Below are 15017 nucleotides of genomic sequence, written 5' to 3' on the forward strand. Positions count from 1 at the left end.
ATTAAATAAGACCAATTGGTACTTTTGGTACGCAGTGTGGGCAGTGTGCAGCCAAGTCCTGCTGGAAAATGAAATCTGTATCTCTATAAAAGTTGTTTTCAGCAGAGGGAAGCTGTAAGATATGAAGTGCTGTAAGATTTTGTGGGAAAACAAAACTGCACTGACTTTAGACTTGATAATAAAACACAGTGGATCAACACCAGCAGATGACAGACATGACTCTCCAAACCATCACTGATCATCAGTAAAGTCTACATTTTATTTAAAGGAAATCAAGGGAGCAGAGTCTGGAGGAAGAGTGGAGAGACACACAGTCCAAACTGCTCGAGGTCTAGTGTGAAGTTTCCACCAATCAGTGATGCTTCTTTTATGGAAATGTGGATTTCATTTTCCAGCAGGATTTGACACACTGCCCACACTGCAGCCAAAAGCACTAATTGGTCTTATATAATATTCTAATTTTTTGAGATACTGATTTTTTTTAGTTTTACTGGCTGTAAGCTTCAGAATCATCAACAATAAAAAAATAATACATCTATATATAATATATGAGTTTCACATTTTTAACTGAATTACTGAAATAAAGTAAATTTTCAGTGACCTGTATTTACCAGATTTTCTAATGAGACTAAAATTGTACAGACTGATTTTTAAATGTACTCATTATGTGTTATATTTAAAGCTCCTGTGTTGATCTGGATGCTCTGCTGATCTCAGGTCATCATGATGAGGCGCTGGCGGTGGCCGAGCGGGGCAGGACCAGGGCCTTCGCCGACCTGCTGGTGGAGCGGCAGACGGGTCAGCAGGACTCAGACCCCTACACCCCCGTCACGGTGGAGCACATCCTGGACACGGTCAACAGCCAGCGGGCCCTGGTGCTCTACTTCTCGCTGGCGGCGGGATACCTGTACAGCTGGCTGCTCGCCCCCGGCTCAGGTAGGGCAGTGATATCAGTGCACTGACATGGTTCAAAGTACAGCGTTATACAGGGGTTTCAGTGAAGTTTCTCCAGCACTAAGACTGGAGCAGTATTAGCATTAGCCACTAACCACGTTAAGCGCTAGCTCTTTGGCTGTTCAAAAGTATTTTTGAGTATTTCGTAGCATGTTTACCATGTTAAAACAAGCTACGTGGGACGAACCGCTAGCTATTACCGGAACACTTAGGGTTCCACAGTGTAGCACTGTTGGGCGGCAATAGCTTTTAGCAGCTAATGCTAATGCTACTGTAAATAAACAGAAGCTCTATACTCACCCAAATAAACTCCGTTTTCAGGAGAGAAATCTGTGTAGATTAACATCCAGCACTCATTTAACTTTAAAAGAACGTCCTGTTTTTATTACAGTTTTGTTTATTTAGCTTAGCTTTACTTCACTTAGTCAGCTACCCCCACCCTCACCACCACCACAGTGGTGAGACCTGATAAATTAGAAGAAAAACATGGTTACACCCCTGTTCCTTACTAGTGATGGATAATCAACGTATAATCGAGTGCACCTTATAGTCTGAAAAATACTAAAAAAGCCCAAAACTCCAGACCAAACAAGACAAAAAAACTGCATAAAGTTATAAGCAGAACTTTTCTGAATTAAGTCCAATAAAAATAAAAAAAAAACTTACTTTAAGCTGTATTAGCCGTCCACATAGATTAGCTGTCCACCCGTCCAGCCATCTGGGAGCTTCTGGTTGAGTGGTTTGATGGGTTTGACGGATGGATGGACGGATGGATGGATGAAAGGATAAGTGGATGGATGGATCGCTGTGGGACAGCAGAGGTGTGAGACAGACCCAGTACCCTCGACATGACAAGATACAGCCCAATCTGTAGCCATGCTGAGCCCCTGTCTGTCTGTCAGAACTCAGCCCAGAACCCCACAGACACTCACACACTCAGTATAAAGAGTTTAACTGATTATAATCTGTGAAAATACTGATTAGAAGGAGGTAAAGATCTAATATAACCAATGAAATGTTAATAAATAAAAATAAATATGTTCCAAGCAAAAATAACAAATCTAAAAGGTGGAGAAAAACACCAGAACTAAAAAACAAAAGATATGGTGTCAGTATGGATCAGCTGAATCCTGGATTTAGTTGGTTTTCAGTGTGAAAATGCTTTTATAAAAACTTTATTTATACCAACTTTATTGTCTCCCATTAAAGAGGACATATCATAGCTCTTTTTACACAACTTAGAATATCTAATGTGTATGTTCTGTACAAAACATGTTCATATTCTCCCTCACATAAAGATAAAGCTCTCACCAGCTCTATTCTCCCAGTTTCAGTCCCTTTCAGAATGAGCCGTTTAAGGGCTCTGTCACTTTTTATGCAAATCATAAGCTGTTGTTGGCCACGCCCCATGTTTACGCTGAGCGTTTACCACATGTTAATGTTAGCTTGTGCTAAATGGCAAAACACGAACAAGCTAGTTAATGCTTAACACGGACAGTAGTTACAGATCCCTCCCTCAGAAGAAGTCTGTGGTGTACTGTCTAAGGTTCTCAACCAGCAGACTAAAATGGTCAACGTTTCCTCAACAGATCTTGTGGGCGGGGCTTCACTGATTAGTGTATATAATATTGATTTTAAGGGAATGTTAAGCACTAAGGATTTAGTAGAGTCTGTGTTTTTACACACACACTCACACACACTCACACACACACTCAGTTGATCAGTTTGTGTGGAGCAGCCGTATCCCTCACACCTTCTGTTCCCTGCGGCGGAGTGTGTGCTGCCTGCTGCTCGGGGGGGGACGGGTAAAAAGCTGTGAATTAACGCAAAGCGGCACTGCCACCTGCCTCACACACACACACACACACACACACACACACACACACACTCACACACGCATGTGACAAACACAGCACATGCAGAAGTGCATACAATGTTTTTTTGAACTTTTATTTTTATCTTTATAACATTTTTATAACAATTTTGTTGCAATTATATAATTAGTGTGATTGCCGTATAAATTAAATACATATTTATTTCTATGTAAACATCAAACCAAGTACATATGCTGTTATCTATAAGAATTCCAACACTATGGAATATTTAAATGAAGTGTTAATACTAAAAGTACACACTATTATCTATCTATCTATATATATGTATATATGTATAATCCGGTATTCTATATTTTTTGTTAAGTATTTCTTTTGTTACATTGTTATTATTTTATACAATATCAAACTCTTTGTCAGGGCCAGGCAGAGATAAAACACACACAGATATAATGAAAGGGCAAAAGAAAGACCAATCTAAAACTCAACAGTGAGTTAGTAAAGTGCAGGGGTATATATAGTGAGGTGAACAGGTGAAAGCAATACTCAGGTGATTGTGCTCTGGGGATGTGTTATGTCAGAAAGTGAGTGATGTCAGCGTGTGGTGCATTACGGGGAACGGAGTCCGGACGTGGGATATTACTGACACAGGTGCAGGAGGAATAGAAGCACCTTCATCACATTTTATTTGTACTCGTTGTACTCCTTTTTGTTGAATTATCTCTTTAAATAGCCTCTCTGTTTCTGCTCCTCAGGTATCCTGAAGTTCCATGAAGTGTACCTGGGCGATGGGGCATCTGAGGGCGGGACTTCCGACTTCCAGGAGTCCGGGGGCGTGTCTCTGCAGGCGGTTGGAGGGGGCGGGTCTTCGCTGGAGCAGCACATCGCTAACGCCCGCGAGGCTCTGGGCGTGGACTCCTACTACAGCAGGTGATGATCCGGCTCGGCAGCGTGGCACCGCGCTCGCCCTGGCACTGGAGGCGGGGCTTCCCAGAACGAGCTAATGAAATAAGGGTGGCACTGATTCTGTAACTTAGCCTGGGATATAATGTGGGTCTGTGGGACTGTGTGTGATTTTTTTTAAAGCTTAATTTACTTTCTGTGTTTATTTAGAGTTCTATAGAATTTTGTTGGGTCAGAAAACACAGTCGTGCATCTCTGTCACTGTTGCATTCACTCATATACAACAGTCTAACTAGTACATTTTTCTTATTTTATTAAAACCTACAAATCTAAATGCATGCAATTTACCAAAAATAACATAATTATCGTAAGTTTATGCAGGAGTAATTTTTCCATTTTTTACAACACCAAATCAAGAAACATTTGTTTAGGTACGGTATAGGTACGCACATTTATTTGGACTGTTATTTGATTGCAGACAGTATGATCTCAGGATATTTCTTTTTCTTCAGGGCCAGGCAGGAAAGAGACAAGCATAGATAATATAAAGAAGCTGTATTAGAAAAGGATAAAAACAGGCAGGGTCAAAACCAAAAACCAAAAGCATCAGATAACAAACATAAAGGTCAAAACATAGCAAGGCAATGTTAGAGGGTAAGGCAAAAATCTTAATAAAGTGATCTAAAAGGCCAGAAAAACGCTTTGAATAGACGGACGGAACCTAATACTAATCTAATACTCGGCCGTGAGTGAATGAAGAGGTGAACAGGTGAAATCAGTACTCAGGTGATTGTAGTCTGGGAGGTATCATTTAATCAGTCATGGGTGATGTCAGTATGTGGTGCATTCTGGGCAATGGAGTCTGGAGCTTAGATACAGGTACAGGAGGAATAGAAGCACCTTCAATTCATTCATTAATATATATATCCATTACTGCAGTTCAGAACTACAACCTTACTGTTTCAAAAACAGTATAAAGTTTTTTCTCACAACACTTTAAATATGTTTAAATATGCATTATTTTTTAGCTAGGACATTACCTGATTTTCCAATCTTTTTTCTGCTTTTTTATAGGGTCACTCATGCTACCTTTTTATTTTATGTGATGTTTTATGTTGTAAAATTAAAGAAGGGTTCCAAAACATTTTTTATACAGTGTAAACCCAACGTTAGTGATGGTGTAACTAATTTTAAAGTTAGTGTTCTACAGCCACGCCTCTATAATGTGTGCAGCGAGTGGTTTGCACTGACTCCTTTATAAAAGATGGGGTCTTTTGAAGTAGGCTGAAGTATGTTTCTGTAAGATCTCAGGATCTCCTGGAGCAGGAGTGTGTACAGGTTAAGGTGTGTTTATGGCTCTGGTTTAAATTCTGAGTTCAGTATAGAGCTTTGTGCTTTAGTCTGGAGTTGATTGTGTGTTTTAAATGCTGCTGGATCAGAGATCTGCTGGGATCTGAAAGAGCTGAAGCAGTGAAACAAAAGCTCTTCAGAGAGTCTGAGGGTCCGGATCCGGGTCCTCCCGTGGAGCGGCGCTCTCCTCACGGCCGATTAAAGAGCAGTTTAGCGCTCGACTGAGAGGCTTTCAGCAATCGTTTCCACTCGACTGGGTGCAGAACGTCTCTGAATAGCCCAGCCGCTCTCCGGAGAACAGAGCGCTGGAGCGGCGTACCTGCGTTTACATATCAATGAGCTCACGGCTTTATAGTGATTTAATAGACTCTGTTAATTCTTCTAATAATAAAAAAATATATAAATAATTAATATATCAGATATTCAGTAAAACAGGCAGGTGATATTAGTGTTATCTCTAATTATAGGGGTTTTAAAACAATATAATGTCAAATTTCTAAATCAAAACTTACATATTCAATACAGCTCTGGAAAAAAATAAGAGAGCACTTTTAAAAATTATGAGTTTCTTTGATTTTACCAAATTGAAAAACTCTGGAATATAGTCAAGAGGAAGATGGATGATCACAAACCATCAAACCACCAAACTGAACTGCTTGAATAATTTTTGCACCAGGAGTAAAGCAGCATAAAGTTATCCAAAAGCAGTGTGTAAGACTGGTGGAGGAGAACATGATGCCAAGATGCATAAAATTAAACTGATTAAAAACCAACCAGGATTATTCCACCAAATATTGATTATTTCTGAACTCTTAAAACTTTATAAATATGAACTTGTTTTCTTTGCGTTATTTTAGGTCTGAAAGCTTTGCATCTTTTTTATAATTTCAGCTTTTTCAAAAATTTTTTGCAAATAAATGCTCTAAATGACTAAAATATTTTTATTTGGAATTTGGTAGAAATGTTGTCTGTAATTTTTTCCAGAGCTGTATATGTGTGTTTGCATTTTAGATAATTGCTAAAATGCAGCTGGTAGGAACCAGTCCGTTATCATTTTAACTTTAAGTATAAGTCGTTAAGTTAAGCTGCGTTAGATTTAATGATAAAAACACTCCTTTAATGAATGGAAATATAGCAGCGGAGTAGATTTACACACACTATCTCTCCCCGCTACGTTTTATATTTATCATTAGCAGCGAGCGACACGCTTTATTTGTAAGCAGACGCATTCAACCTCGAAAAACATATTCCAAACATTGCATTCATTCTGAATAATTGCATATTTAATGCATGAATAAGTAGCGGGCGCTCCGGCGCGCCGCAGACATTCAGATGCAGATGGAGCAGGTAATTCCGGCTCGGCGGTCCGCAGACGTCTGCGGCTGTTATTGGCGTCTATTAGCTGCAAATGAAGTGGGTTTTGCGTTCATAATTGAGGCAGATAAGACCCAGTTAAGCCAGAGCAGCTCCAGCAATACTCAGAAGGTTTAGTTTAATCAGGAATCAAAGTCTTTTCCTTTTTTCATTACAGCCAATCAGGCGAGTTTGTTTGCGCGTTCCACCGCCTCGCAGACATTCGTCTGTAATTATCTGCGATGGCGAACGACGTGGTTTGATCGTTTGTGAAATTGTTTCTGCTTTTTCTCGCTGCATGTTAATGGACACTGTATTCAGCAGCTAGACGAATTTCCCAGATGCTCCCAGTGTGTTGCCGAGGGTGTGTGTTTTTGTGTTTGTGTGTGTGTTTTTGTGTGTGTGTGTTTGTAAAATCATCTGTTTCTCTAGTATTTGCTTGTATATTGGTGCTTTCACTGAAAAAACTTCCAAAATCCCCGAAACAAACACTTTCAAGCAAAGGATACTAAAATAAAATATTTAATTTTTTAATAGACGACAATGTAAAAGGGTTTGTGCTGCAGATAATACACAACATGGGCTCTATTTTAGCTGTATCTATAGGCAAACCTTCAACAGTGCACTGTGCAGCTTGATTTAAGGCGTGTCAGTGTGTGTTTGCTATCGTAATGTCGGGAAAAGTACACCTTGCTGCTGCTCATATTCGTAAGCTCGGTTGGATAGGTGTTCAGGTACATTTCTGGTGTATTGCTATCTTAGCAAGAGAAAACACAGGCGCATCAACAATAAACAGAATAGTAAATAAAATAACATTGCTGTTCCCGTAAATGAGCTGCTGGAGCTCCTTCACAGCGTCAACCAGCAGCTCAGTTTCCTCTGCTGAGAAGAGTTTGTTGAACACGTCCAGGTAGCTGCACCGTTAAAATAGCAATCCACCAAAGTCAGAGCTCACCTGATCTACTCTTAAAGAGAATGATGAGGAAGAGACACTCTGATTGGTTTATTATTTCACGTCACGCCCAAAATTAACCACACCCATGATTAATTAAGAGAATTAGTTCCTTTTTTTTTCTTGTGTTTCCAGCTGTGCAAGGTGTACTTTTCCTGTCGTTATGATAGCAAAGACACACTGGCATGCTGCCATAAATCAGGTTGCACGGTGCACGATTAAGAGCTCAAAAAATGAATGAGCAGGTGTCCCAACACTTTTGTCCATATAGAATGAGTGTGTGTGTGTGTGTGTGTGTACACAGGGATCAGTAGGAATGCTCAGTGGTGATCCCACAGGCCTAAAGAAGGATGTTTTTCTCTTCGAGGCGCACACACACACACACTAACACACACACACACACACACACACACACACACACACACACACACACACACACACTCTCGCGCACACCAGAGAAACAGGAGCCGCATGAATTTCTCTGCAGTACAGTCATCTTTTCCCGACTCTTCAGAGCTGATGTTGGCGCCTGGGTACTTTAGGACCGACCACCATATGCACTGTCAGCACTCTGCCCCCCCCCCCTCACACACACACACACACACACACCCCCGACCAACTGCCATTAGCGCACAGTGGCTACATTTCACCCGCTCAGGTTCCCTGCTGAGCCATTAGCGAGATTAGCACATTAGCAGCTAACTACTAGCAGCAACATAACTACTAACTCATTACTGCTAGAATACTACAGTGCAGATACTCTAAACTAGGAAGTAAAGACACAATTAGTATTTTTATTTTTCAATTATATAAATTTTTCCTACACTGTCAATTATTGGTAAAGTGATCCGGACTATGAAGAAACACATAATGAATCATGTAGTAACTTAAAAACAACAAAAAAAGTTTTTTTTTGGTTTGTCTTAACCAAACCAAAATACTCTGTTAACTTGCAGTTTCTGAGGCTAGTAACTTATACTCTTCCTTTCCTGGGGCGGTCCTGATGAGTGCCAGTTTCATCATCATAACGTTTTTGATGTTCTTTTTTTGCGACTGCACTTGACGATACTTTCAAAGTTCTTGAAAAGTCTTTTTTCCTATTTTTATTTAGTTGAGTAGTTGTTGCTTCTCATAATCTGGATTATTGAGAACATTACTGAAATATTCACTATTCACTGTATACCTGTAACTCTACCTCTTCACTACTTTACTTTAACTGATGCTCTCAAACACTTTATTAAGAGACAAGAAACTCAAGTAATTAACTTAAGTGCCTAAACATGTTTTTGTTCATTAAGTAAATCATGGAAAAGAAATGTATTCCTACGGTCCAGTTTACAGTCAAAGAGCAATTGTTAAAATAGATAAATATAAATACAAAATAAAATAGAATAAAAATAAAATAATAATAAAATAGATAAGAGAAATACACAAAATATAAAGGAGTAGTGAAGAGGCAGCTACTTAAGTGCAAGTTGCTATAGCAGCATAGATGATTATGAATATATGAATATTAGTAACATAAAAAGTTTTTTTTTTTTTTTATAGGGGATATTTAAATAAAAATAAAATTAACCAGTGTTAGATTGGCTAACATTACCTAAAGAACGGCGCATTGAGAGCTTCATTTAACATGGTATGTGTTTTCTCTCCGGCAGGGTGTGCTCCAGCAGTGAGACTGAGAGTGAGGCGGGTGATCTTCTGGATCAGCAGTTTGAGGAGCTGAACAACAAGCTGAACTCTGTCACCGACCCGACGGGCTTCCTCAGGATGGTCTCCAGAAACAACCTCTTCAACAGGTCAGAGAATTAACAGAGATTTAAAGGTTTAAATTAACAGTGCACATTAAAAACAGTGATTTATCTCAGCAATAAGAGTTTTTGCTTTTAAACTGTGTGTACCAGTTATAAAGCCACGTATACGCTACCTCCCGGCCGCTGCGCTCCTCCAGTGAACGTCGCCTCGCTTTGCCAAAAACTCACACAAAGCAATCCAGACTGTTCTCATACAGAGTTCCCCAATGGTGGAACAAACTACCTTCCACTACCAGATCAGGAGAATCTCTCACTATCTTTAATAAACTCCTGAAGACAGAGCTCTTCAAAGAGCACTTACTCTCCTAACACCTCTAACTCACTACCTTCTACTACCAGATCAGGAGAATCTCTCACTATCTTTAATAAACTCCTGAAGACTGAGCTCTTCAAAGAGCACTTACTCTCCTAACACCTCTAACTAACTACCTTCTACTACCAGATCAGGAGAATCTCTCACTATCTTTAATAAACTCCTGAAGACAGAGCTCTTCAAAGAGCACTTACTCTCCTAACACCTCTAACACACTAACTACTTCTAACCTCATTTCCTTCTTCCTCTCCTTCACTCCTCTATCCTATTATTCCCCTTTGACCTCCTTTTATCCCTATCCAAAGATGTTTTACCTTTAAACTTATTTTACATTGTACTTGACTATTGTAAGTCGCTTTGGACAAAAGCGTCTGCCAAATGTAATGTAATGTAATGTAATGTAATGTAATGTAATGTAATGTAATAAATATTAGGAATTACGTTTCTGTTCCAATCATATTAGAAAGCTTGTGTTGCAACTGCTTAGTGTTTCTAATGAAATGGCTGAATGTTGTTGCAGGAAGCAGAATATTAATATTAATTAAACTTATTTTAGTCATTTTAATAACCTTGACTGTTTCAGATGAAACAGTAGTAAATGATGGATGAGCAGACGTCCCAGTACTTTTGTTTTGGACAAAACAAAAGTATGTATATATTGTACCCAGGCTACTTTACCCATTTGTGTTGTTTATTATGATTGAAACATAAAATATATTATATATAAATATAAATATAAAATATTGGTTCTGTTCTGAGAACAATTTTCAATTTAATTTCGTTTCTAATCCTCCTTTAATGGACTCTCCGGTAATACAGCGCTATTACTACTATTATTGTTAAGGGTGTGAATCTTCTGCACACATTTTAAATCGACTAGAATTATCTTTATTATTTTCAGACACTGTATATTGTGCTGTTTATTCTCTGAAATAGTTCTGTTTATCCCTCGACAACAAAGAGAACTCTCTGTAGAAAATCACAAGCTGAGTAAACAGAGACGCGATCGATCGCTAAGCGCTAAACAATTAGTAAAGGTGTGCCTGGTGATGAATGCCGGGTGGTGATGAGAGGGGGGGGGGTGGGGGCTGGTCATCATTAGGGAGGCAGAGTCGGGGTAAAGTTTGGTATTCAGTCTGTTCTGCAGCAGCTGAATAATTCAGACAGAGAGAGAGAGAGAGAGGTAGAGAGAGAGAGGCTGATCAGTGCGGGCGAGAGAGGTAGAGAGAGACTGAGAGAGGATGGGAGAGAGAGAATGAGAGGACGTGTGGCGTCCCCCCCCCCCCCCCCCCCGAACCCAGACCCCCGGCTTCATTACCATCATACCCACTTCACATTCACAACCACTACACCCACTATCACTACACCTCTCTCTCTCTCTCTCTCTCTATTTTTTTATTCTCAATTTAAAACAGCTTTATTGACATTAATTGCAATGAACAACTTTTGCGAAAGCAATGAAACAACTACTTAATATAAAAAGTACTTAATATACAAAATATGTACATATCTAACATATAAATATAGATATATACATACTTAAAATCATATAGATAAATACAAACAAAATATATAAATGAATAATCAGTGTTATTAGTTGTAATTATTTAAAAAGAGTTGAGATTATTATATATAGTTATGATTCTCTCTCTCTTTCTCTTTCTCCCTCTATTTAACATTAATCACACTCTGACCTGCTCTGTGGTCTCGTATCTCTGATCAGATCCTATAATTAAAACTGAAACTTGTGTGTCATTAAGATTCATCTTTATATATATATATACACACACACACACACACACACGGAGACACACACACGGAGACACAATGCCACCTCCTGGTCGTCCTGTGAAGTGTGGCAAACCCTGAGCATTGAAGAACAGGGTGAACTAGGGAGGACAAAAATAATAAAGTCAAGAGGATTTTATTGTAATTACATCTGAGTACAGGTACACAGTGTAATGAAATTACATTCCTCCGGAAACATGATACAACATGAAATAACAAGCAATACAATAGATAAACACAAAGTGCAAGAAGTTGAAGAACAACGATGCAACATAAAACTATAATATAGCTCTCTCTCTACTGGTTATTAATAATGTTATGTTTTTGTGTTTTATTACAGGAGCTGTCAGAGTATGACGAGTCTGTTCAGTAACACAGTGTCTCCAGTTAAAGAAGGAAGCTCCTCTCTGTCCCGTCGCTCCAGCGCTCTCAGTAAACCTCCTCTCAGAGCTCTGTACGACCTTCTCATTGCTCCTATGGAAGGGGTGAGACTCCAGCAGACGCACTGCATTCATCAGTTTATTAGTATTTAGTGGAGGCTTTATCTAACCTTGGAATTTAGCACTAAATTATATTGCTGAAAGTACCTGCGCTTTCATTACAAAGTGGACATTATTTTACATTATTATATTATTGTACATATAGCATGTTGGATCATTGACTTGTTTTATTGGGAAATCTGGTGAAAATGTTCGCATTTTGTAATAACACAGTATACCATATTTTTCGCACACCTTATAAGGCACAGTTTATGCGACACGAGGAAGGAACAGGGGTGTCACCATGTTTTCCTTCTAATTCCGCAGGTCTTGCTGCTGGGTGGCTAGATCTGTTAAGCTAAGCTAAGATAATGTTAAGAAATATATATATTTTTAAGTCAAACAAGTGCTGGATGTTAATCTACACAGATTTCTCTCCTGAAAACTGTTTATTTGGGTGAATAAAGTGCTTCCCTTTATTTACAGTAAACTTAGATGTCCAGATTTCCACTAAAAGTGGGGCATTTGTGTGTAATGCTAAATGCTAAAGCTGCTCCAGCAGTGCTAGTCAGGGTTAGCAGCAGACTACAGGCAGATAGTACTCACCTCTGGACGGTCAAAGAGCAAGTGCGGTTAGCGGCTAATGCTAATACTGCTGGAAAACTATTAATACTAATACTAATACTGCTTTAATTAAACACCTCTGGAGACAGAAGTGATTGGATCTAGCTCTGTCTCTCCCAATCACGTTTATAACATGTCTTTGTGTGTTTCAGGGTCTGATGCACTCCAGTGGTCCGGTGGGTCGGCACAGGCAGCTGGTTCTGGTTCTGGAAGGTGAGCTGTATCTGATCCCCTTCGCCCTGCTGAAGGGAAGCTCCTCCAACGAGTATCTGTACGAGCGCTTCAGCCTCATCGCCGTGCCCTCCATCGGCAGCCTGGGGGCAACCGCCAAGGTCAGCGTGCTCCTCCATACGGCCAGAAAACTCCGAATCTATAATCTATAATCTATACCCTCAATCACTGTCACATAGGAACACATAAGGAATCATGTAGTAACTTAAAACTGTTAAACAAACCAAAAATATCTGGGGAGCTGTTTATTAACCTGTAGTTTCCGAGGCTGAACTTATCCCGTACAACAGAGGAAACTCTCGCCCTTCTACCCTTTTCCTGGGGTGGTCCTGATGAGTGCCAGTTTCATCATCATAATGTTTTAGATGGGTTTTTGCAGTGACTGCACTTGAGGATACTTTCAAAGATCTGGAAATTCTTCTTTTCGGATTGTCTGACCTTCATTTTTTTTATTAAAGTCATTTACTTTTTTCTCTACTTAGTTGAGTAGTTCTTGCTTCTTATAATACGGATTAGAACATAAACTCAGATAGAGTTATTTGAGGTTATTAGTTTTAGAAATTCAAATAAATAACTCTTAACTCTTGATGAGTTCAGCACAGCTGTTAACTAAATGTCTGAATTAAATGAAGTAACGAAAAAACACTGAATTTAAGGTTCTGTTTCTCTGCTGCAGGTTCATCCTCGTCGTGCGGGGCCGGCGCTCTGCAGTGGGGGCAGCTCCATGGCGGCGGTGGTGGGTAACCCTCGCCTCCCGTCCTCAGTGATGGACCGCTGGCTGTGGGGTCCGATGCCCACGGCTGAAGAGGAGGCCAGCATGGTGGCGGAGCTGCTGGGCTGCCAGCCTCTGGCCGGTCCGGCCGCCACCAAGGAGCGGGTGATGAGCGCGCTGAGCCAGGCCGAGTGCGCCCACTTCGCCACCCACATCTCCTGGAAGCTGGCTGCCCTGGTGCTGACACCCAGCCAGGACGTGGGCCCCGGGGCTGGGGCCGCCGCTCCCTGCGGGGCGTCCGGGAGCGCGGAGGGGGCTGGGAAGTCCAGCTACACCATTCCTGAGAGCCTGCGGATGCAGGACGACGCCAGCGACGCCGAGAGCATCTGCGACAGCCCGCCGCTGCAGGAGTTCCTGCTCACCGCCGCCGACATCCTGGACCTCAGACTGCCCGTCAAACTGGTGGTGCTGGGGTCAGTGCTTTTACATGGATAGTTTTGGTGCTAATGTGGCTAATGCTATCATAAACCAATTCATTTATAATGATAAACATCCACTGCCAGCGAATGTTAGACTCAATCTGAGACTATCTAAAATTGATTCACTGTTATAATTTATGCTTTTAGCCATCTGTTTATTCATCTTCTCTATCTGTCTGTCTGTATTTTCTCAGGGGGTTCTGGGGTAATTTTCTCTTTTATGTGGGTTTTTATTCCCGTCCAGAACGATCATGTAGGTGTTTTTCTCAGACGTCCTCTGAGAAAATTACAGGCTGAATTATCTACTGTTTTTCTCTGAACTCCGTGCTCCTCCGGTAATTTTAGTCCCGTCCGGACGCACATCTCTGAGTTTCATCTCCTCGACTTTAATAAAATAGATGTTTGTCCACTGCCGCGCACCGTAATTACACTTTGAGTGCGCCACGATTTCCACTGAGATCCAGTTTAAAAACACAACAGCTAGTGGAAATGGAGGAGCTACTGAACTACGTGATGTCATGTGAGCGAGAAAAACTAAAACCTAAAAACTCAATTGCAGTCTGGATGCAGGAGTTTTATCACTGACTAGAACAGTGAAATATTTTTCACAGACGCCCCCCCTGAGAAACTAATCTTGTACGGATAGGGCTCATCTCTCTGTCTGTCTGTCATAGTCAAAACCAGTTTTAACCAGTTAGTTTATCAGGTAACAAACCCAGCAGTGATTTTCTTCAGCTGTTGGGGTTATTCCCCGTGTCTGAGAGTTTGGTAATGATGTGTGTGTTTGTTAGCTGTATCTCAGAGCTCTGGTGCTGATGTGTGTGTGTATGTGGCGGTTGTTCAGGTCGTATCAGGAGTCGGACAGTAAGGTGACGGCGGACGGGGTGGTGGGTCTGACCCGGGCGTTCCTGGCGGCGGGGGCTCAGTGTGTGCTGGTGTCTCTCTGGCCCGTACCCGTCGCCGCATCCAAGATGTTCGTCCACGCCTTCTACACCGCCCTGCTGAACGGCACCAAGGCCAGCGCCGCCCTCGCTGACGCCATGAAGACCGTCCAGAGCAGCAAGCAGTTCTCACACCCCTCCAACTGGGCCGGTCAGTACTGCGGGAAGAGAGAGGGACTGGAATTATTATATTTACTCAGTTATTATGATAATTATTGATTTAACTATAAATGAAAAGCAGCTTTATGACTATATGATTTATTTTGTTATTGTCATCTTTTCATGATTTATA

General features: G+C 40.8%; 1 protein-coding gene across 3 annotated transcripts in view; it reads left to right on the forward strand.

The window, feature by feature from the left end:
- ttc28 (tetratricopeptide repeat domain 28) overlaps positions 1–15017 on the forward strand; it is a 243305-nt gene that overhangs the window by 221329 nt on the left and 6959 nt on the right. For all 3 annotated transcript variants that reach the window (XM_022680773.2, XM_049468570.1, XM_049468571.1), the window contains 7 exons: positions 718–936; positions 3542–3716; positions 9003–9143; positions 11600–11744; positions 12515–12694; positions 13270–13778; positions 14629–14876. In XM_022680773.2, the coding sequence (XP_022536494.2) occupies positions 718–936; positions 3542–3716; positions 9003–9143; positions 11600–11744; positions 12515–12694; positions 13270–13778; positions 14629–14876 (1617 nt within the window). The remainder of the gene's footprint in view (positions 1–717; positions 937–3541; positions 3717–9002; positions 9144–11599; positions 11745–12514; positions 12695–13269; positions 13779–14628; positions 14877–15017) is intronic.

Source organism: Astyanax mexicanus, chromosome 20, assembly GCF_023375975.1.
Source record: "Astyanax mexicanus isolate ESR-SI-001 chromosome 20, AstMex3_surface, whole genome shotgun sequence".
NCBI classification, from domain to species: domain Eukaryota; kingdom Metazoa; phylum Chordata; class Actinopteri; order Characiformes; family Acestrorhamphidae; genus Astyanax; species Astyanax mexicanus.